The sequence below is a fragment of the Scyliorhinus torazame genome, chromosome 7 (genome assembly GCF_047496885.1).
Source record: "Scyliorhinus torazame isolate Kashiwa2021f chromosome 7, sScyTor2.1, whole genome shotgun sequence".
In the NCBI taxonomy this organism is placed as follows: domain Eukaryota; kingdom Metazoa; phylum Chordata; class Chondrichthyes; order Carcharhiniformes; family Scyliorhinidae; genus Scyliorhinus; species Scyliorhinus torazame.
Window position 1 is genome coordinate 124,410,101 of NC_092713.1, and position 21,425 is coordinate 124,431,525.

The 21,425-nt window shown below is 45.6% G+C and overlaps 1 protein-coding gene across 12 annotated transcripts in view; it reads right to left on the reverse strand.

Annotated features, from left to right (window-relative positions):
• ptprc (protein tyrosine phosphatase receptor type C) overlaps positions 1–21,425 on the reverse strand; it is a 521,790-nt gene that overhangs the window by 210,566 nt on the left and 289,799 nt on the right. For 8 of the 12 annotated variants that reach the window (XM_072511439.1, XM_072511442.1, XM_072511435.1 and 5 more), the window contains one exon: positions 19,608–19,725. The exons of 3 other annotated variants lie outside the window; for them this stretch is intronic. In XM_072511439.1, the coding sequence (XP_072367540.1) occupies positions 19,608–19,680 (73 nt within the window). In that variant the 5' untranslated portion in view covers positions 19,681–19,725. Of the gene's footprint in view, positions 1–19,607; positions 19,726–19,833; positions 20,216–21,425 lie in introns of those variants that run through there. One more of the 12 variants, XM_072511436.1, reaches the window with a different exon arrangement.

The window sequence follows — 21,425 nt, forward strand, 5'->3', positions numbered from 1 at the left end:
CCATTGCGCCCCGGTGCCATCTCCACTGGCCCCAGATCCTTAACGTTGCCGCCACCACCGGGTTCGTGGTATACTTTGTTGGCGAGAGCGGCAGCGGTGCCGTCACCAATGCCCCCAGTCTCGTTCCTTTACAGGCCGCCATCTCCATCCACTTCCATGCCGCCCCTTCTCCCTCCATAACCCACTTGCGGATCATCACCACATTTGCTGCCCAGTAGTAGCTCCCTAGATTTGGCAGCGCCAACCCTCCTCAGTCCCTACTGCGTTCCAGGAACCCTCTCCTTACCCTCGGGGTCTTATTCGCCCACACAAACCCCATAATACTCCTACCTACTTTCTTAAAAAGAGCCTTGGTGATCAAGATGGGGAGGCACTGAAACACAAACAGAAACCTCGGGAGGACCACCATTTTGACCGACTGCACTCTACGCGCCAGCGAGAGCGGTAACATGTCCCATCTTTTGAAGTCCCCCTCCATTTGCTCCACCAATCTCGTCAGGTTCAGTTTATGTAGGGCCCCCCAACTCCTGGTTATCTGGATCCCCAGATATCGAAAGCTCCCCTCCGCCCTCCTCAGCGGTAGGTCCCCTATCCATCTTTCCTGGTCCCCTGCCTGTAATACAAAGAGCTCACTCTTCCCTACATTGAGCTTATAGCCTGAAAACTCCCCAAACTCCCTCAGAGTCTGCATGACCTCCACCATCCCCTTCATTGGGTCCGCCACGTACAGCAACAGGTCATCCGCATATAGCGACACCCGGTGCTCTTCTCCCCCTCGGACCACCCCCCTCCATTTATTAGACTCCCTCAATGACATGGCCAATGGTTCGATCGCCAATGCGAACTGCAGGGGGGACAGGGGGCACCCCTGTCTCGTCCCTCGGTACGGTCGAAAGTACTCCGACCTCCGCCGGTTCGTCACTACACTCGCCACCGGGGCTCTGTAAAGGAGCTTAACCCAACTAATAAACCCTCCCCCGAACCCAAACCTACGCAGCGCCTCCCAGAGGTACTCCCACTCTACTCGGTCAAAGGCCTTCTCCGCGTCCATAGCTGCCACTATCTCCGCCTCTCCCTCCTCCGATGGCATCATCATCACGTTTAAAAGCCGCCGCACGTTTGTGTTTAATTGCCTGCCCTTTACAAATCCCGTCTGATCTTCATGGATCACCCCCGGGACACCGTCCTCGATCCTCGTGGCCAGCACTTTTGCCAGCAACTTTTGCATCCACATTGAGGAGCGAGATCGGCCTGTACGATCCACATTGCAGTGGGTCCTTGTCCCGCTTTAAGATCAAAGAAATTGTCGCTTCTGACATTGTTGGGGGCAGGGTCCCCTCCTCTCTTGCCTCGTTAAAGGTCCTCACTAGTAACGGGGCTAACAGGTCTACATGCTTCCTGTAGAACTCCACCGGGAACCCGTCCGGTCCCGGGGCCCTCCCCGCCTGCATACTCCCCAAACCCTTGCTCAGCTCCTCCAACCCAATTGGTGCCCCCAAGCCAGCCACCTCCTGCTCTTCCACCCTCGGGAATCTCAATTCGTCTAGGAATCGTCTCATCCCCTCTTCCCCCGCTGGGGGCTGGGATCTGTACAGCTCTTCATAGAAGGCCTTAAATACCTCGGGCGAAATTCTCCGGAAACGGCTCAATGTCCGCCGACTGGCGCCCAAAACGGCGCAAATCAGATGGGCATCGCTCCGCCCCAAAGGTGCGGAATGCTCCGCATCTTTGGGGGCCGAGCCCCAACCTTGAGGGGCTAGGTCAGCGCCGGACGAATTTCCGCCCCGCCAGCTGGCGGAAAAGGCCTTTGGTGCCCCGCCAGCTGGCGCGGAAATGACATCTCCGGGTGGCGCATGCACGGGAGCATCAGCGGCCACTGACAGCTTCCCACGCATGCGCAGTGGAGGGAGTCTCTTCTGCCACTGCCATGGCGGAGACCGTGGCGGAGGCGGAAGGGAAAGAGTGCCCCCACGGCACAGGCCCGCCCGCAGATCGGTGGGCCCCGATCGCGGGCCAGGCCACCGTGGGGGCACCTCCCGGGGGGGGCCCCAGGACCCCGGAGCCCGCCCGCGCCACCTTGTCCCGCCGGTAAGGTAGGTGGTTTAATTTACGCCGGTGGGACAGGCATTTTAGCGGTGGAACGTCAGCCCATCCGGGCCAGAGAATCGAGCGGGGGGGCCCGCCAACCGGCGCGGCGCGATTCCCGCCCCCGCCGAATCTCCGGTGCCGGAGACTTTGGCAACCGGCGGGGGCGGGATTCACGCCAGCCCCCGGCGATTCTCCGACCCGGCGGGGGGGGGGGTCGGAGAATCTCGCCCCTCGTTTATTTTCGTCGCACTCCGAACCGTGGCTCCCCTTCCATCCTTGACTCCCCCTATTTCTCTCGCTGCCATCCTCTTACGGAGCTGGTGTGCCAGCATCCGACTAGCCTTTTCCTCATGCTCGTAGATCACCCCCTGCGCTTTCCTCCACTGTGCCTCCGCCTTCCCTGTGGTCAACAGGTCAAACTCCGTCTGGAGCCGTCGTCTTTCTCCAATTAATCTTTCCTCCGGGGCCTCTGCGTATCTCCTGTCCACTCTCAAAATCTCAACCACTAACCTCTCCCTTTCCATGCCCTCTGTCTTCCCCCTATGAGCCCTAATGGAGATTAGCCCTCCCCTGATCACCGCCTTCAACGCCTCCCATACCACCCCCACCCGCACCTCCCCGTTGTCATTGGCCTCCAAGTACCTTTCAATACACCCCCTCACCTTCCCACACACCACCTCGTCCGCCAGCAGTCCCACATCCAGCCGCCACAGCGGGCGTTGGTCCCTCTCCTCTCCCAGTGCCAGTTCCACCCAGTGCGGGGCATGGTCCGAAACGGCTATGGCCGAATACTCCGTCCCCTCCACCCTCGGGATGAGCGCCCTGCCCAGAACCATAAAAATCTATCCGGGAGTAGGCTTTGTGTACATGGGAGAAGAAAGAAAATTCCCTGGCTGCGGCCTTGCAAACCGCCATGGGTCCACTCCCCCCATCTGATCCATAAACCCCCTGAGCACCTTGGCCGCCGCCGGCCTCTTTCCAGTCCTTGATTTGGAGCAGTCCAGTGCTGGATCCAACACTGTATTGAAGTCCCCTCTCATTATCAGGCCTCCTATCTCCAGGTCCGGAATACGCCCGACATGCGCTTCATGAATCCTGCATCATCCCAGTTCGGGGCGTATACGTTTACCAACACCACCCGCATACCTTGCAACCTACCACTCACCATTACATATCGCCCTCCATTGTCCACTACAATAGCCTTGGCCTCAAATAACACCCGTTTTCCCACCAATGTTTCCACCCCTCTATTTTTCGCGTCCAGTCCCGAGTGGAATATCTGTCCTACCCATCCCTTTCTTAGCCTGACCTAGTCCGCCACCTTCAGGTGTGTCTCTTAGAGCATGACCACGTCTGCCTTCTGTCCCTTTAAGTGCGCAAACACTTGAGCCCTCTTCACCGGCCCATTCAGGCCCCTCACGTTCCACGTTATCAGCCGGATTGGAGGGGCTCTCACCTCCACCCCCCCCCCCCCCCCCCCCCCCCCTCCCCCTCCCCCTGCCGACTAGCCATCTCCTTTTCTGGGCCAGTCCCGTGTCCACGCCTCCCTCACCCTCCAGTCCCCCAGACGGGGGACCCCCCTCCCGACCACCTCTTTTATGTCCCATTCCCTTTCGGCCAGTGCAGCAGCAACCCTTCCCCCCCCCCTTCCCTCCCCCCCGCTATACCCCTGTCTAGCTTTTTTGCTCCCCCCATGTCACTCCCGTAAGTCAGCTGACACCCCGGCTACCCCCGCTATCCCATTGACCTCCCCGTGTGGGAGTTCCCCCTCCCACCTTTCTTCCCCCGCGCGGGAAAAACAAGAAACCCCGCGCTTTCCAAAGCCCGCTCCGCCCCCTCTGGCGCAGCTCCTGTCGCGGCCTTGTCTCTCTCCCCCAGCCCATGTAACATTTCCTGCGCGTGATTGTGATTGACCCCCTATATACAACAACCATCACACATCAAACCTCAAATATCCCCCCCACCCTCACAAACCCTCAGTTAGAATCCATCTTTTCGGTTTGTATAAATGTCCACGCTTCTTCAGACGTTTCAAAGTAGTAGTGTTGACCCTTGTATGTGACCCACAGTTGCGCTGGCTGCAGCATTCCGAATTTCACTTCTTTCCGGTACAACGCCGCTTTGGCCCGGTTGAAACCCGCTCTCCGCTTTGCAACCTCCATGCTCCAGTCCGGGTATATTCGGATCTCTGCATTGTCCCACTTACTGCTCTGCTCCTTCTTGGCCCATTTCAGGACCAACTCTCTGTCTGTGAACCGGTGGAACCTCACCACCATCGCCCTTGGCGGCTCATTTGCCCGGGGCCTCCTCGCCAGCACCCGGTGTGCCCCGTCCAACTCCAACGGCCTCGAAGGGGCCTCCTTGCCCATCATCGCCCCGAGCATCGTGCTCGCGTATGCCCCAGCATCGGCCCCCTCCGCTCCTTCAGGGAGACCCAGGATCCGCAGATTCTTTCTCCTCGACCTGTTCTCCAGGTCGTCGAGTCTTCCCGCCCACCTCCTGTGTAGCGCCTCGTTCTGCTCCACTCTCACCACCAGGCCCGAGATCTCGTCCTCGTTCTGACCAACTCTTTTTTGTACCTCCTGGATCTGAACCTCGTGGGCCTTCTGGGTGATCCCTAGTCCTTCGATTGCCGAAAGCATAGGCGCCAGCATTTCCATACGCATCTCCTCGCGCTGCTCCTCGAAGCAGTGTTTGATAAACTCCTGCAGCTCCACTTTGTCTCTGGCCGCCACCATTTTGTCTTTTTTCCCCGGTTTTTCCCGTTGCTCCAATGCCACTTTTGTGGCTGTTACGCTTCGAGTCCGTTTCATAAAAGTTGGAGGGGGACCTCCCTCTTACCTTCCCCACGGGTTAGTATCAAACAAAGGTTCCGTTGGGGCTCTTCTAGCGAGCCCGAAAGTCCGTGGTAGCGGGAGCTGCCGAATCGTGCGTCTCAGCTCCGAATAGCCGCACCTGGAAGTGTCAGATCAGCATGTTATAAGTAGGGGCATCGGGATAATGTCAATCATCGTTGAATCAACGACAGTGTGTAGCGCGGCCCATTGCACTGTTCAGCTCCAGGCTTCTCCACAAGTCAGATCCTTCTGATGCACACACTTTCCTCATATCCTTTTGAATTTAATTCTTCAAGTGTTTGTTTATGTAATTTCCTCCTCAATGCTGTGATTGACTCTGTTCCAAAAATCACTTCTGGCTAAAGCTTTCCTTTCACTAATCATCCATCAAATGAAAAGAAAATGCTTCTGCTCTTCCTCTTTTGGTTTCGGCGCTAAACCTAAGGGCATCTCCCCTTATTACTGATTTATGACCAGTGGAAATAATATTTCTCTGATAGCACCTCAAACCCTTTCATTGTTTGAACTCCTTCTGTTCGATCCACCTCTCAACCTTCACTATTGCACAGAATGCAGCCCAAGTTTTTGCAGCCCCTCCTACCCATGGCATCATTCTCAGGACAGTTACCTCTGTGACATCAATCACTGAACTAATTTGTGAAGTACCTGAAGATGTTCCTCAGAGATATGTTAAAGTGCAATACAAGCGGAAATGTATCTTCTATTCATATGCCCAATATCCTTTCTCTAAAGGAGTATCTAAAACTCAGACATAATCACAGAATGTTCTGTACAAATTCATCACCACCTTCTTCCTGTTAAATGCCTGAAACAAAACCCTGAATCTCACTTGCTCTTTTATACTTCTGTGTTTTTAAAAAGCGTTGGGAGTAATTTTCACCTTCACAACTTGGTCGATTAACAGGCAAAACGAGTAGCCTGGCTGATTTTTATTTCTGCTAAAATCCTCTAAGAGTTTTAATGAAGTATGACCTGACCTTTAACAATCTATGTTGAATGTCGCTCATTCCTAAGTGTTCGCCAGTGTTATCCCTGATTGTGTCTCTAGTAGATTTCATATTATCAATGGAATTCTGCTTGGTCTGTAATTCCCTCACATTTTCCTTTCCTTGCTAAAATCTAGTCAATTTCAGAATTCAAAGAATTTTGTAAAAAGATGATTGGTCCCTCTACTATTTCATTACAAAGCTCACACAGTATGAACTTTCAGATACATGAAGCCTTTTAGTACAATATCTTGTTATATATTTTATATAAAATAGTTCTTTCAAAACATGCTCTGCTACTTCTGCAAGGTTATGAATGGAATTTATATTGCGACAATGTTATTTATAATGTCATAAATCAGAATCAATGACAATCTGCATAATTAGGATGGATCAATGATTAATAATAATAATAATAATCTTTATTATTGTCACAAGTAGGCTTACATTAATACTGCAATGAAGTTACTGTGAAAATTCCCTAGTTGCCACGCTCCGGTGCCTGTTCGGGGTAAACTGAGGGAGAATTCAGAATTCACTTAACAAGCACGACTTTCGGGATTTGTGGGAGGAAACCGGAGCACCCATAAGAACATAAGAACTAGGAGCAGGAGTAGGCCATCTGGCCCCTCGAGCCTGCTCCACCATTCAATGAGATCATGGCTGATCTTTTGTGGACTCAGCTCCACTTTCCGGCCCGAACACCATAACCCTTAATCCCTTTATTCTTCAAAAAACTATCTATCTTTATCTTAAAAACATTTAATGAAGGAGCCTCTACTGCTTCACTGGGCAAGGAATTCCATAGATTCACAACCCTTTGGGTGAAGAAGTTCCTCCTAAACTCAGTCCTAAATCTACTTCCCCTTATTTTGAGGCTATGCACCCTAGTTCTGCTTTCACCTGCCAGTGGAAACAACCTGCCCGCATCTATCCTATCTATTCCCTTCATAACCTTATATGCTTCTATAAGATCCCCCCCATCCTTCTAAATTCCAACGAGTACTGTCCCAGTCTACTCAGCCTCTCCTCGTAATCCAACCCCTTCAGCTCTGGGATTAACCTAGTGAATCTCCTCTGCACACCCTCTGCACAACCCAGAGGAAACCAATGCAGACACGGGGATGCAGACTCCGCACAGACAGTGACCCAAGCCGGGAATCAAAGCTGTGACCCTGGCGCTGTGAAGCAACGGTGCTATCCAGTGTGCTACCGTGCCGGCGAATTATAATACAGTATTTTAAAGTGCTGTGACATTCGTAAGTGAAAAGTAAAAAGTGAAAAAAATTTCAAAAATAAACTTGCATTTATATAGCCTTCCATTTAACATAGAAAAACAACCAGGAACAGCAAACAAAATGCAACAGCAAGCCACAAAAGGCAATATTAGGACAGGTGAACAAAAGCTTGCTCAAACAGGCGTGCTTTAATGAGCATCTTTTACTCTCTTCTCCTCATTTGAGAGTTGACGAGTTTCATGAAAGCAAATCCAGAGGGTAGGACCTAAGCAGCTCAAATCGGTGCTGCCTGTTATAGAGTGATTAAAGTAAGGGAGGAGCGCAGAGATATTTGAGGGTTGCTGACATGAGATTCCAGAAATAGGGACAGGTGATGCCATGGATGGATTTGAAAACAAGGATGAGGATGATGGAAGTGAACCGGCAACTCACGAAGGAAAGCGAGCACAGGAATGATGAATGATTGGGATCTAATCCAAGGCAGGATAAAGGAAACAGAGTTCTGAATGAGTTCAGGTTGATGGAGGGAGGAAAGTGGTTAGGCTGGGGTGCAATGAAATAGTCAAACTGAAGTGCCCTCAATAATGATGCTTAGAGATTAAACTGTAAAGAAGGTTTTATTAGGCTAATAACTATGCTACAGATTTGGACGAGAGCTGACTGCTATACAGACCATGAGGCAGGCCTTTATGTATGGCTCCCAGATGGGCGGAGCCAGAGGCGGAGTCCCCAGGGTTCCAAGCCTGGTCTTAAAGGGGACATCACCTTACATGATGATAAGGCAGTAACCGTTCATCACACAAACCTAGAGGCAACAGGAAATGGATAAGAGTTTCAGCAGTTGATGGGATGAGGCAGGGATAGAGACAGACAATTTTACAGAAGTGTAAGCAGCGTGTTTTGGTGATGGAACAGATGAGTCAGAATCTCATTACAAGGTCAAATAGGGTGACACGGGTCGTGTTAGGTCTGCTTGAGTGTTGGACAGTGACCAGGGATAGGGATGGAGTTTATGGGCGGGGAACAGAGTTTGAACAGAGCGGGAACCAAAAAAGCCAGGATTTTCCTGTTGAATGTCAAGGATATTTAACTGGGGCCACCAAATTCTCTGGCTTGCCTGCGACAGGCCCAACCGGAAAATCCCGGTCAAAAACTTGGGCTCCCTAAAGTTTAGTTCGATTAAATTTCTTCTCACCTGCACTGAAGAATGGACAGATCAGAATGTGACAAATCAGAGATAATGGAGAGTTAATAGAGGTGGTGTTGAGGTAGAGCTGGATGTCATCAGTGTACATATTGAAACCCTTTATGTCTTCCAATGATGTTGCTGAGAGGGAGCATATCGATTGGAAATGGGTTTTTTAAAAACGCATATTATTCAAACTTGAATCAAAGTAGGTTACAGCAAATAAACACCCCGGGAAACATTCTTCCCAACAATCAACTATACAGCTTTAAAGATTTTTCTCTTTTTTCATCCCCCCCCCCCCCCCCATCACCCACTCCCCTGCGACAAACAGCTCCTCAAACACGGTCACAAACATCCCCCACCTTTTCTCAAACACCCCTGCTGAGCCCCTTAACTCATACTTTATCTTCTCTAACCACAAGACATCATACAGGTCACCCAACCATGCTGCTACCCCCGGTGGCGATGCCGACCGCCACTCCAGCAAAATTTGTTGCCATGCATTCAGAGAGGCGAAGGCCAAGACAACGGCCTTCCTCCTCTCCATGAGCTCCGGCTTCTCTGAAACCCCAAATCGCCACCAAAGGTTACGGGTCCACTCCCTTCTCCACTATCCTGGCTAAGGCCGCGAACACTCCCGCCCAGAATCTTCCCAATTTTTCACAACCCCAAAACATGTGCGCATGATTCACTGGCCCCCGCCCACACGCCTCACACTCATCTGCTACCCCCTGAAAGAACCCACTTATTCTCACCCGAGTCATATGTACCCTATGCACCACCTTAAACTGTATCAGGCTCATCCTTGCACAAGAGGAGGTCCCGTTTACCCTTCGCAGTGCCTCACTCCATACTCCCCAATTGATCTCCATTCCCAACTCCACATCCCATTTCTCCTGGATCTTCGCCACCTCCTTGCTTCCCCAGCCACTTATATAAATCCCCAATTCTTCCCTCCCCTCCCACATCCGGAAGCAGCAGTCGCTCCAGCAGGGTGTATCCCGGCAATCTAGGGAACCCCTGCCAGACTTTTCATGCAAAGTCCCGAATCTGTAGATACCTGAACTCACTACCCCTCGGCAGCTCTATCCTCTCCCTTAGCTCCTCCAGACTGGCGAACCCTTCCTCCAAATACAAACCCCTCACCTTGACCAGCCCCACTTCCCTCCACCTCATGTATACACTAACCATCCCCCCCGGCTCAAACCCATGATTCTCGCACAGCGGCGTTAGCACCGACATCTCTTCTTCCCCAAAATGCCTCCTCAGCTGATTCCATGGGCGGGATTCTCCCGTACTCAGCGGGGCGGGGGGTCCTGGTGGGACAGAGTGGCGTGAACCACTCCGGCGTCGGGACGCCCCAAATGTGCGAAATCCTCCGGCGAGATAGGGGCTTGGAACCATGACAACCGGCGCCGAAGGGCCTCCACCGGCCGCCGTGAGTCGGCGCATGCGCGGGAGCACCAGCGCGTGCTGGCGTCATCCCCGCACATGCGCAGGAAGGTTCGTCTCTGCATCGGCCATCTGCCACCAATCCCGCCAGCATCCTCGAGACATACCTCGTGGCACTCACACCTTCCACTCCTTCAGGCAGGCCCACTCTTCGCAGGTTCTGCCTTCTCGGGGCATTCTCCTGCTCCTCCACCTCTGCCCTCAATGTTTTACAGAGGTCTCCTAGGAGCCCCACCTCCGCCTCCGTGATCACTGTGGTCCGAGATCATTCCTTCAATATCCAGAATCTGTGACCCCTGCAGCTCCAAACACCTCTCCATCCACTCCAAAGTACTCTTCAGGGTGCCACAGCTTCTGCAATGGCCTTTGCATGATCCTCATGCATTTCTTTCCTCTGTTTATGGAATTCCTCCTTGATAAAAGTCATCAGTTCCTGTATCTGGGGCCTTACAGCTTGCCCCTCCCCTGCCTGCATGCTGGAAGAAACTGTCTATGAAGCACAAGACTGTTTCAACTTTCCAGCCAAACCTCTCACTGTTTTCTGCCGGATCCGGTGATCAGAAGACATACCATTCCAGGGGTAAATTACTCCTCTAACATTCACCTACGCCTTTTCATCAAAATTCCACCCGGATCTGGGTAAAAAGAGCCCTTTTCTGTGACTTTGAACAGGAACAGTCTTTTATGTGACCAATCACTACATGGTCAAAAGCGGAACTTATTGATGGGAAATGTAACGATGCCAAGGATAGATCCAGATGCAATGGTGCAGGAGCAGGAAGAGAAAATATTACAGCTAATTCTCTGGCTATGATTGGTTAGATAGGAATGAAACCACACAAGTGCAGTCCCATGGAGGAGGATGGGGTGTGGTCAACATCTCAAACACTGCAGACAAGTCCAAAAGGGTGAAAAGGGATAGATTACCTTTGTCACAGTCACAAAGGAGGTGATCTGTAACTTTAAAAGGGTTTTTTTCAAGGCAGACACCTCATTAGAGGAAGTTTCAGGAAAGATGGGCAAAATCCGGGAGGTGGCAGCATACTCAAAGACTGAAGAGGAGGTTGGAAATGGTTCAGTAGTGTGCAAGGATCAGAATAGCCAACAGTGTTTCTTTTAAAGAGAGGTGTGATGATAACAAACTAGGAGCAGCCAAGGACCGGATCAACATCACCAAGGAGATCAAGTACAAACCTTTCTTTATTAATTTATAATAAATATACATTTGTTCTTTCAAAATCACTTCCAATCATTTTTAACAGATTTTGGGTCACACATTTGCGTCCTTTGAATATCATTACATCAGACTGAGTGTGCTACTTGGCATTAGACAATTCAAAGATCAATTGCTTCCATCGATTGTGTGAGGTACCTGGCAATGTAGGATATAGCTTTCATGCAACTTTGTAACTTGTGATTAAACCAGAGAATAAATCACATTAATGTCCTCACATTTAGAGCCTTGGAAGAAGGATGTTTAATTGTCATTTATGGTTTATTTTAGCCAGTTTATTTTATGTAAAGTACCAATAAATCAGTAGCAATTATGTTTCAAAGTAAAATCCATTTCCTTCTATGACTGGTTTGAACAGTGTCTGCATCCATTCTGTACAGAAATAAAATGGCTGCCTAAAGCAGATGCGTGCTTTACTGAAGAACCGTAAAGGTCACAATGTCACAACAATTACAGATAATAGCAGAATCCCAGAAAGGAAAATGTCCCAGGGATGAAGTTTATCCTGCATTTCCCAGAGTGAAGTTTACCCTGCATTTCCCAAGGGTTGAGTTAATCCTGCATTTCCCAGACGTGGAGTTAATCCTGAATTTCCCAGGGTGGAGTTTATCCTGTATTTCCCAGGGTGAAGTTTATCCCAAATTTCCAAGGGTGAAGTTAATGCTGTATTTTCCAGGGGTGAAGTTTATCCCGAATTTACCAGGATGAAGTTTATCAAAAATTTTCCAGGGGTGAAGTTTATCCTGTATTTCCCAGGGTGGAGTTTATCCTGAATTTCCAGAGGGTGGAGTTTATCCTGCCTTTCCTGGGGTGGAATTTTCATTCCGCACAACTGAAAGCTGGGGTAAGCATTTGCTCAGAGGTGACATCCTCACTTCTGAGTTCAAAGATGTTGGGTTTGTGACCCTCAGCCCTGGTGAGTGGAGAAGCAACTTCCAGTCTCTGAATACAGGGTTGATATCCAGTGGAGTTCTCATGCCCCACGACAATGGGTGAGGTCTCCTCATTGTAAGCCTTGGGAGCCAATCCGGCCTTCAAATAGTGGGATTAAATCCAGCATCCAATGGGAATAGAGTGGCAAACACCGATCACAGATGGTTGGTAGTCCCTGGTCAGGCTAACACTGAACACTCTCGACATGTTCTGCTGGATGTAATGACAGTGGTAGAAATGGGAGGCCTTCTCTGCCACAATGAGTGGACGAGTGCTTGCCACTGCTAACTTTTGTCACATCCAATACCTTTTACAGTGAAAAGTAATTTGTGTTTGTAGTAAATCTTGTTATGGTAGAAATAATTTGATAATTCATTGTTTACCCCCCCCCCACGAGCAACATTCTCTAAACCAACATGTTCAAAGTTATATATGACTGGCTCATTGCCGTCTACATTTAATTACTAAACTGAAAAGTAATCATGAAAGAAAACTAACAATGTGTGGCCAACATCCAAAATCCTGGGCCTGAGCTTGTCCTTTCTCAACCACATCCTTTGTCGTGATCAGCCATGGGCACCCTTAATAGCTACAAAAAGTAACACCTATAATTGACAGCTTGCTTCAAGCCTTCTTTCACTGTTTTCTGAAAATGTACCACAGCCTTGAATATTGGCAAAGCAGTTTCTGCACACTTCAGAAAGCTGATATTCCAATCTCAATCAGCCAAAATCTAATTGTTCAGCTATGAACTAACCAAATAGTGGAGCAGATTGGAGAGGCTGAATGTTTTTTTTCTGATACTGAACTGGCAAAACAGCAAAGGCACAAATGGAGGCACACATAACGGGCATTTAGCTCACAAATATGTCCTTAAGTGGTTACTGAGACTCCAGAAATAAAACATGACATTTTCCAGCCTAAATGAGCCAGCCAGCAGATTCAAATTGAAAAATAACTCCATCTCATGTTCGACCAACATACACCAGTACAATCTTCAGCCTGGTCACAAAATTGGCTGTTACACTTCCTGCCAGAATAGGTAAGAGCCAGTTAACTGCCTGTGCCAGTTGTGAGACCCTGCTTGTAATTGACAGTGTGAATGAGTGGAGTGCTGGGTCCTTAAATGGATTATGTTTCAAGCCAGGAATTTAGCATGGCCAATCCACCTAATCTGGACATTTTGTAATTGAACCCATGTCCTTGGCGCTGTGAGGCAATAGTGCTCTCTGTGTCATCTTAATGGAACCTTCCCCTAATATTGGTAATTTTAGAAAATTAAAATCAATGCAGCAACCATCTCATTAGACACTTCTTTCAAGTCCTTTGGGTAAAGTCCATCCTGACCCGGGGATTTGTCAGCCAGAATGCACCATCTGAAGAAAAATGTATTCTCTGACATTCATTGTGTCCTGTTGCATCTCAATTCCTGTCAACTGATTATGAAAGGCACCGAAAGCAAATACAAAGAAATCATATCCCACAAAGAGTTCCTGAAAATAAAGACAAGAATAAGGAACTGTGTCTACTAAGTTGCAGGATGCTATGTAAATCTGATTAAGTGTAAATTCACTTCTAAAAATCTTGTTGTCTTTGATGCGCGATCAATTACACTCAAGACGAAGTGATTTCATAACTGAAGGCTTTAATCTACTAGAACTTGTTCCCCGCCTTCAGGACAGAGCTACGTAATACAGCCAATGGTAGACTCCTGGGTCTAACCAATGGTCATCAGCCTCTTAGGTACCGCAATACCTGGTACTACCACAGTCTTTACTATCTGTAACTCAAACAGGAACAGCACATGGGATACAACTCCTACACCTTATCAAGCTTGTTCAATGCACTGGCTTTTGGTACAGGATGTCAATCCTTCTATACTAAAACTCCCTTCTGATTAAGCTGTTACAGTACCATACTTCTCTTTCCTCCAATATGACGGTTAACCATGTTACAGTTTTCTCATAAAACTACAGGACCAAACACTAGGGAGAAGTGAGCCACTGGCTTTCGCAAAGGCCATGTTTGATTATGTGGCCTACACCAGGCAATGCAGCAGACAGCTGCGGCACTACAAACTATTCACACAAAACTGGTTAAGGTGACAACGGGTAGATGGGGGAGGGGAGAGATAAAAGTGAGCCAGGAAAAGAAACTGAATCAATTGGATTGAAAATAATTCCTATTGTTAACTACAAAACTGAGAGCCTGACATAAAGAGCCACAAGATCTGCAGCAGGGCTTTGAGCGCACCATTACTATTGAAGTTAATTTGCCTAATGTATAATATCAAATCATGCCCAAGTATCTTCGCAATATCTTTAGAATTTAACTTAAATAAACCTTGAAAGGACAAAACCAATATAAACAATCAGAGCCCTCAAAATCTTCAAAACCCCTATCATATATTCCTTCTTTAAGGACATTGGTTTAAGCTTTAACCCATTTAATCATCATTCATAAACATCAGGCACAGCATGTTTAGAAACTAGAATCGGGGAAGCTTTTTAATGTGACTTAATTCTTTGGCAATATAACTTTATTGAAAGGAACCAAAAAGATTGAACAGATCTTGTAGTGAAAATATTTTTTGAAACACCAGAAGAATTATCTTGTTTCCAGCTGTGCCTGAAAAGCTGGTTGTAGTATTGAAAGACCACTCTCCCTGAGCAAGTGCAATTTAAGAATGGCCAGCCACATTGGAGAGTCAGGGGTGTGGTTACATTTGTGGATAGAGATTCATTTGGGCAGTGTGTGAAGGATGGACATAAAAGATCAAGGAGACTTGGGCGTATTGTAGCTATGCGTGTAACTCACTCACTCCCTAAATTCCGCCATCTTTTAATCCACCCAATTGGTTTGTGTGCAGAGATTACATGACTGTGTGAGCGCAACTGCAGAGGAAACTCCTGGTCTTTATGTTTATTAAGCAAGTTTGGCAGTAATAATGTTTCCAGTAAAGTCTGCAATTTTCACATTAATGGTATATTTTTGATATATGTATCGGTGGCCTTTTAACATTAATTTATGATATAGACAACCTGTCCAGCACATACTTTGCTTTCAGGTAAGGCAACTACTGGAGTATTAAGAAGACCCTTATCTAGTTAATGTCTGCAAACAACAGACATGATCATATTTACAAATTATGAATCAGAAAGAACAATAGCAATTGCGCTGGAACACTTTGTTAAAAGGTAGTAGTAGGCATAAAATTCACAGCATCCCTAAAGTACAGGAGGTCATTCGGCCAATCGAGTCTCCACTGACCTTCCAAAAGAGCACTCTGCAAGGTCCACGCATGTGGAACAGATAACCAGTACTTGTGGTACCTTCATAGATATAGATAGGATTCAAAGTTATTTAGAAAGCATCAAGAGAATGCTGTCATTCAATGGGCTGAAGGAACTGAAAGCCTACTGCCCCCTGAAATTGTTTGACTTTCATGCTTGGGAACTGACTAGAGGATAAATCTTGCAGAAGGCCATTCTATATTTGCAATGCTCACTTTATTTTCAAGACTATTGACTCACCATGAGGAAAACAAGCTTCAAACTATTCATTTAAAATGTCTTTGGTGATAGCTTCATTGTTAAAGAGTAAAGGCCCACTAAACCTGAACTTGTAGCTCTTTCCTGATGATCAGGTGGATAACCGATGGAAAATTGAAGTTGAATCTAACTTTAATTAACCTTTTGTATTTTATTTATATTTTAACAGTTCAATAACTACCTTCTGCATTAGCATGACTTAGCCACTCATCCCAGTTTTGTCTTTATTTTATATGGCGCACTAATCTGATACACAATAAAACTGGATTATGAACGTTATTTCGAGTGCATTCTAACTTTAAAAATAATTTTAATGCAGCAGTATATAGTTCTCCCATTGAATGAGTATTTTAAGGCACATCATGGGATTGTCATTGAATTTTTCTTAAATTTCACACTGTATTATCAGCCTGTTCATAACACATGGCTCACAACGTGGTTTCCATTTGCCAACCTGGAGTGGTAGTACTTCCACCCCCCCCAGCTTTTTTGGTTTGTACACACATTGGTTACATTTGACAGTAAATAGGGCAGTGCCAGCTAATGTCAGATCTTAGAGGATACCAGGTTACTTTGGAATTTAAAGGCGCTAGAAATCCTAATTTCTTACATGATACGTTGATGCTACATAACTAACCATGATCTTACATCCAGTGTATTAAGCCAGTCAGTATCAATGATACATTCAATCTCATCAAATGTTGGAGCAGGCTTTTTAATAATTTTTTAAATAATAATCTTTATTGTCACAAGTAGGCTGACATTAATACTGCAATGAAGTTATTGTGAAAAGCTCTGAGTCGCCACATTCTGGCACCTGTTTGGGTCCACAGAGGGAGAATTCAGAGTGTCCAAATTACGAAACAGCACGTCTTTCAGGACTTGTGGGAGGAAACCGGAGCATCCGGAGGAAACCCTCGCAGACATGGGAAGAACATGCAGACTCCGCACAGACAGTGACCCAAGTCGGGAATCGAACCTAGGACCCTGGAGCTGTGAAGCAACAGTGCTACCCACTGTGCTACCGTGGTTGAGGAGCTGAATGGCCTTTTGCAGTTCCTAGGTTCAAAACGTCATGAAAATCCATCAGATTTCAACTTTCTTATCCCCTCATACCCAAAATTGAGAAAATAATTTCTGAGATGCCATTGTACTTCTGAATGACCAAAGCTGAAATCTGGATTGCCTGCCTCAACTGAGGGTATATAAGGACGTCACCATCCAGTGGATTCTAAAGCCACACCTATTGCTACAGTACACCTTGCAACCTGTTACAGCAGCTACATTTGTCAAAGGTGAAACTACAGTCACAGACCAGCCAGCCACTTACACTTGTGGAGGCAAAAGCACTTATACAGACAGACTGTACAAGTTTGCAAGCTTTGGCTTCTAATAACAAGATTCAAACATGCTGCAACTTTTCATCCCTCTAACACTAGAAATTACAAACATTCATATTCCAGAGTCTTGAGCACCTACTCTAGATTGACATTCCAGCGCAATACTGAGAGAACATGAACCTCAGAGATGCCGTCCTTTGAGTGAGAAATTAAAATGAGATCCCATTTCTCCTCAAAGACGAAGGCACGGTTCGAAAAAGAGTAGAGGAGTTCTCCCTGGTGTCCTGGCCAATATCATTAAAATATATTATCCAGTCACTTATTTAATTGCTGTTTGTGGGACCTTGCTTCATGCAATTAAACTCCTGTGTTTCTTGGATTACAATAGTGATTACACTCCAAAAGTACTTCATTGGCTGTAAAATGCTTTGGGATATCCTGAGAGTCTCCCTTTTTTCCTTTGTTCTGATCCATAACTATAAGTTGGCACTCCAGGGATTGATTTTATTTGACATATGATGGTGTGTACTTTCCATTACCTGTTACAAGCAGTACTAAAACACAGTGCTTACTGCCAAAAATTAATGTGTCATTTCATGTACTATGACTAGGATTTAGAGGTTCCCATGTATTTCATAATGCACAAAATAGCGTAATCAAGAAATATTTTATTTGGAACTTTGGTTCCACTATTTAAAGGATAAATCATTTAGTATTCAAAGTTATCAATGCTATTTTACATGGGAATTGGTTTTAAAAAATCGATTGCAAAGCAGTACCATCTGAAGTACACACCGCAACAGAGATAATATTGGCTCTGTTCACTGAAACTTTCTTTCCCTCTGCCTTCAACACCGTCCTAAAAATTATTTGCTCCAGCCACGCTTCCACGCCCTCATATTTCTCCCTACTTTTCTCCATCCTTTCCAATGTCCACTACTTCTGTTCACACAACTCACAATGGAAATATAGGTAATCCTAATGTTTGAGCACGCAATCTTCATGGGCGGAAAAATATGGACATTAATGACCCAATTAAAAAGTTAAGTGCACATGGCCCCACAAAATTTAGAATTACTGATTCAACTTGCTGTATTCATTTGGTATAAAGCATTTTGGGGCTATATAAATGCAAGTCTTTTATCATTATTTTGGTTGTTAGGAATAATCAGTCAAAGAAGGATCAATTTAGCTGCCGAATAGATGATGATTTGTACAGAAAAATATCTTTTGAACCACTGCCTGCATTTAACAACTCCACTGACAACAGATAACCATTTAATAGTTTCTCATTGCTACACCAACGTCTTCCTTTTGTAAAGTTCAGAAATGTACATTTCTGAAGTGCTCTTTCTGCTCATAACTGAAACCAGTAAACCTTGTGTTTAAATACACTGGAAACACTAGATGGAGACCAGATATCAAGCCCAATGCATTGCGGCATGAGCAAAAAACATTGTCAAAAGTCCCCAATATGGAAGGCATAATTCAAGGAAGATGGGCGTTTACCAGAACAATTAAACCGAGATTAGCAAAGGAGCAGATAACATCAGAAGCAAACAACAGAATAAAACAAATCCTTTCAAATATTCTACAGGTATGCAAAATTCTGCATCTTTCCCTAAACTTTGTCGATAGATGGCACCTGTCCACTTGAACCAAGGTAACATAATTTCCCAGGGACGTGGAGGGAAAAATGTGCTCCCCTTCAACCAAAACGTTGGCTCAGTCTTGAACAATTTGTCAATTAAACATGAAAGAATGATGAAGATTCTGCACAATCAGAGAATAGACACAGAACAAAGCACCCAAAATATATCACAGATTTGGATTCAACATGGCTCTTGGAAAAGAACCATGAGTACAGGCATGACAAAATCTATCTATATAAATTAAAGTTTAAAAAGAACAAAATTGATTAATGAAACTAATGAAATTTTGGTCTCTTAATTCCACTGCCAAAACTATAATATAAACTGTATTAATCATCCGAGTACAATCCGAAGCACAATGCCGTACATTTTTCTTTTCATGCCATCATTATCCGCACTGTCTTAAGTCCCAATATATCCAAAATAACATTTCATTGACTGATGTAGTTTAAAAAATCAGGCTTTTATTAAATGTGAAAGGTGCTCAACTACCAGAATTTATCAGCCAAGGCTGCAATATAGTCAGTTTTAGGCATTAATTACTTCATAAATATATATATATATGAACAAACAAACGGTCCATTTGGTTGCATTGTAGCAAGGTGCAAATTCTCACTGTTGCAAAAAATAAAATTCACCCCATTCTAAACAATGAAGAGAATAGAAGAGGGAAACTAATGATTTGATAAAGTGATGTGCTCACCCACTACCACCTCCACCCCCAACCCCCCCCCCCCCCCCCCACACACACACACACACACATACACAGTCATATTATCTGTGTAAAGTGAGAATGTTTCTAACCTCCAGGGAATTTGGTAGAAATTTCCGATTATTCGGATTTATTTAAAGGATTAATTTCGTCTTGTCACAATCTATCATTTCCGTTGATTAATCGGAATGAGGTACCGTTCGGTGGGTCTATTATATATATATTAAAAACTGTAAAGGAAATTAATGTCTGACCACGGCTCTATTGAACAATTCACCCTTGTCATTTACAAACAGAAAATCCAAACGATTTGAATAATTTGCTAAAACATATATATTTCAGAGAACGAAGCACGTAAGTCATTTTCGTTTTACCTTGGGCGTCAACAGTTGCACCCAATAGTGCAGCGGCAAGAGCCAAGTATTTCAGCCAGGAAAACTTGCTCATGTTTTAATTCTGCTGGTGATCGGCAGTAGTTAAAGACCATGCGTCCTGTCGAGAAATAATACAACTATTATTCGGTGGGTGGTCAAAATAAAGAACAAAACTTGATAGTTCCCTCTAAAGTTCAAAATAACCCATCTTAAGAAGGGCGCATACGTTTGCCTTGCTTGATGTTCGATGAGTGCAACTTCCTCCAAATTTAGCAGAACCCTAAAGCACTTGCCCCTGATATACAAGTGATGTAAATTACAGCTCCGCCGCTAACACTATAGGTTCTCAGCAATGTCACCAGGAAGTCACTTGCTTGAGCAAATGCGTCGAAACTTCCCCAAAATCTTCCAACACTGCAAAGTGTCACGAATAAATATGTAAGTTCTGGATTCACATCGAGATGGCGAGCAGAGGCCTGAGACTCTGCGTGAGAACGAGGAGGGGGGCTAAAAGTTCAGGGTGAATCCTATCTTAAATTAATCTGCATCATATACAACTTCCATTCGTCTAGAAGCAGGAGGGTTCTTTAGCTGTGTTAGATGCCAACCCGGACAAATGCAGGTGTAATCTTGCTGCTGTCAAACATGAAGGTGCTTTAGCTGGCAAACAGCAGAGTATGTGGGCCTCCCCACCCCCGCCCCCCTATAACTCCAATGACGTAAAATCAGAATCGTCAATCTGATATTTCAGGCCGGAAATGTAGCTATTTTGTCAACTGGAAACATGGCAATCGAAAGACAAGTGGTGTCACAATAATTAATACTGCACCATCCAGAACAGAGCTTTTCTGAAGAATGCTGCCACTGATGGGGTGTTCACATGGCTGTACAATCATGCAAATATCTCCTGTTCCTTCACCTCATATTAACTGGATTTCAGAATATTTACATATAGCTCACCCCTGGGGGATTAAACCCAAAATGTCATGCAACCCTAGAGTTCTAAATACGTTCCAATACCTTTGACTACATCATTTGTGATTTGTAGAACATTTTTAAAAAAATAATAAACAGTACACCCACATTTGAATGGAAGTTGAAAAAAATAACTTTTGCTGAATACCACATGTTGCTGACAGTAACAGGAATTTCTAATGAAACCTTAACTCTGTTTCTCTCCACAGATGCTGCCTGACCTGTTGAGTTTTTCCAGCTTTTTATTTTGTTCTTATTTCAGATTTCCAGCATTCGCAGTGTTTTGCTTTTATAGTTTCAGGTAAATTGGCAAAGCACTAAACTAACAGGTCGACACTTGAATTGGATTTTATTTTTTCTCCAAAAGTTAGCAAGAGTCAATTGTTTTACTGCTTTTTGTTGCCTCCATTAGGATTGACCATCCCGACTGCCAGCCCGACACATTCCTCTGCTCCATACTATGCTTGATCCTTAATGCGCTAAAGTTTTCTAGCTACTTTGTTACGAAGACACATTACTCAAGAAGCAGGTTCAATGCCACTTTTTCAACACCACTTCCTTCTCAGGGCAATTAGGGATGGGCAGCAAAAACCCAATTAAAAACATTTATATAATTAGGGATGGGCAGTAATTATAGCCTCCGGGTACCACCCACATCACATTGATTGATCCTCACAAATGTCTATCAAAGCTTTTGAATTTGAAATGTCCAGAAACATGAAGCACATCTGTGCAGAATGACAATATATTCCCAAGGATTATTTACTCGGAGTGTCTTCTCAGCAACATTACAAGTGTAACAAAGCAGTGCTTTGGATAGGAAAATGTTCAAGGCTCCTGTTT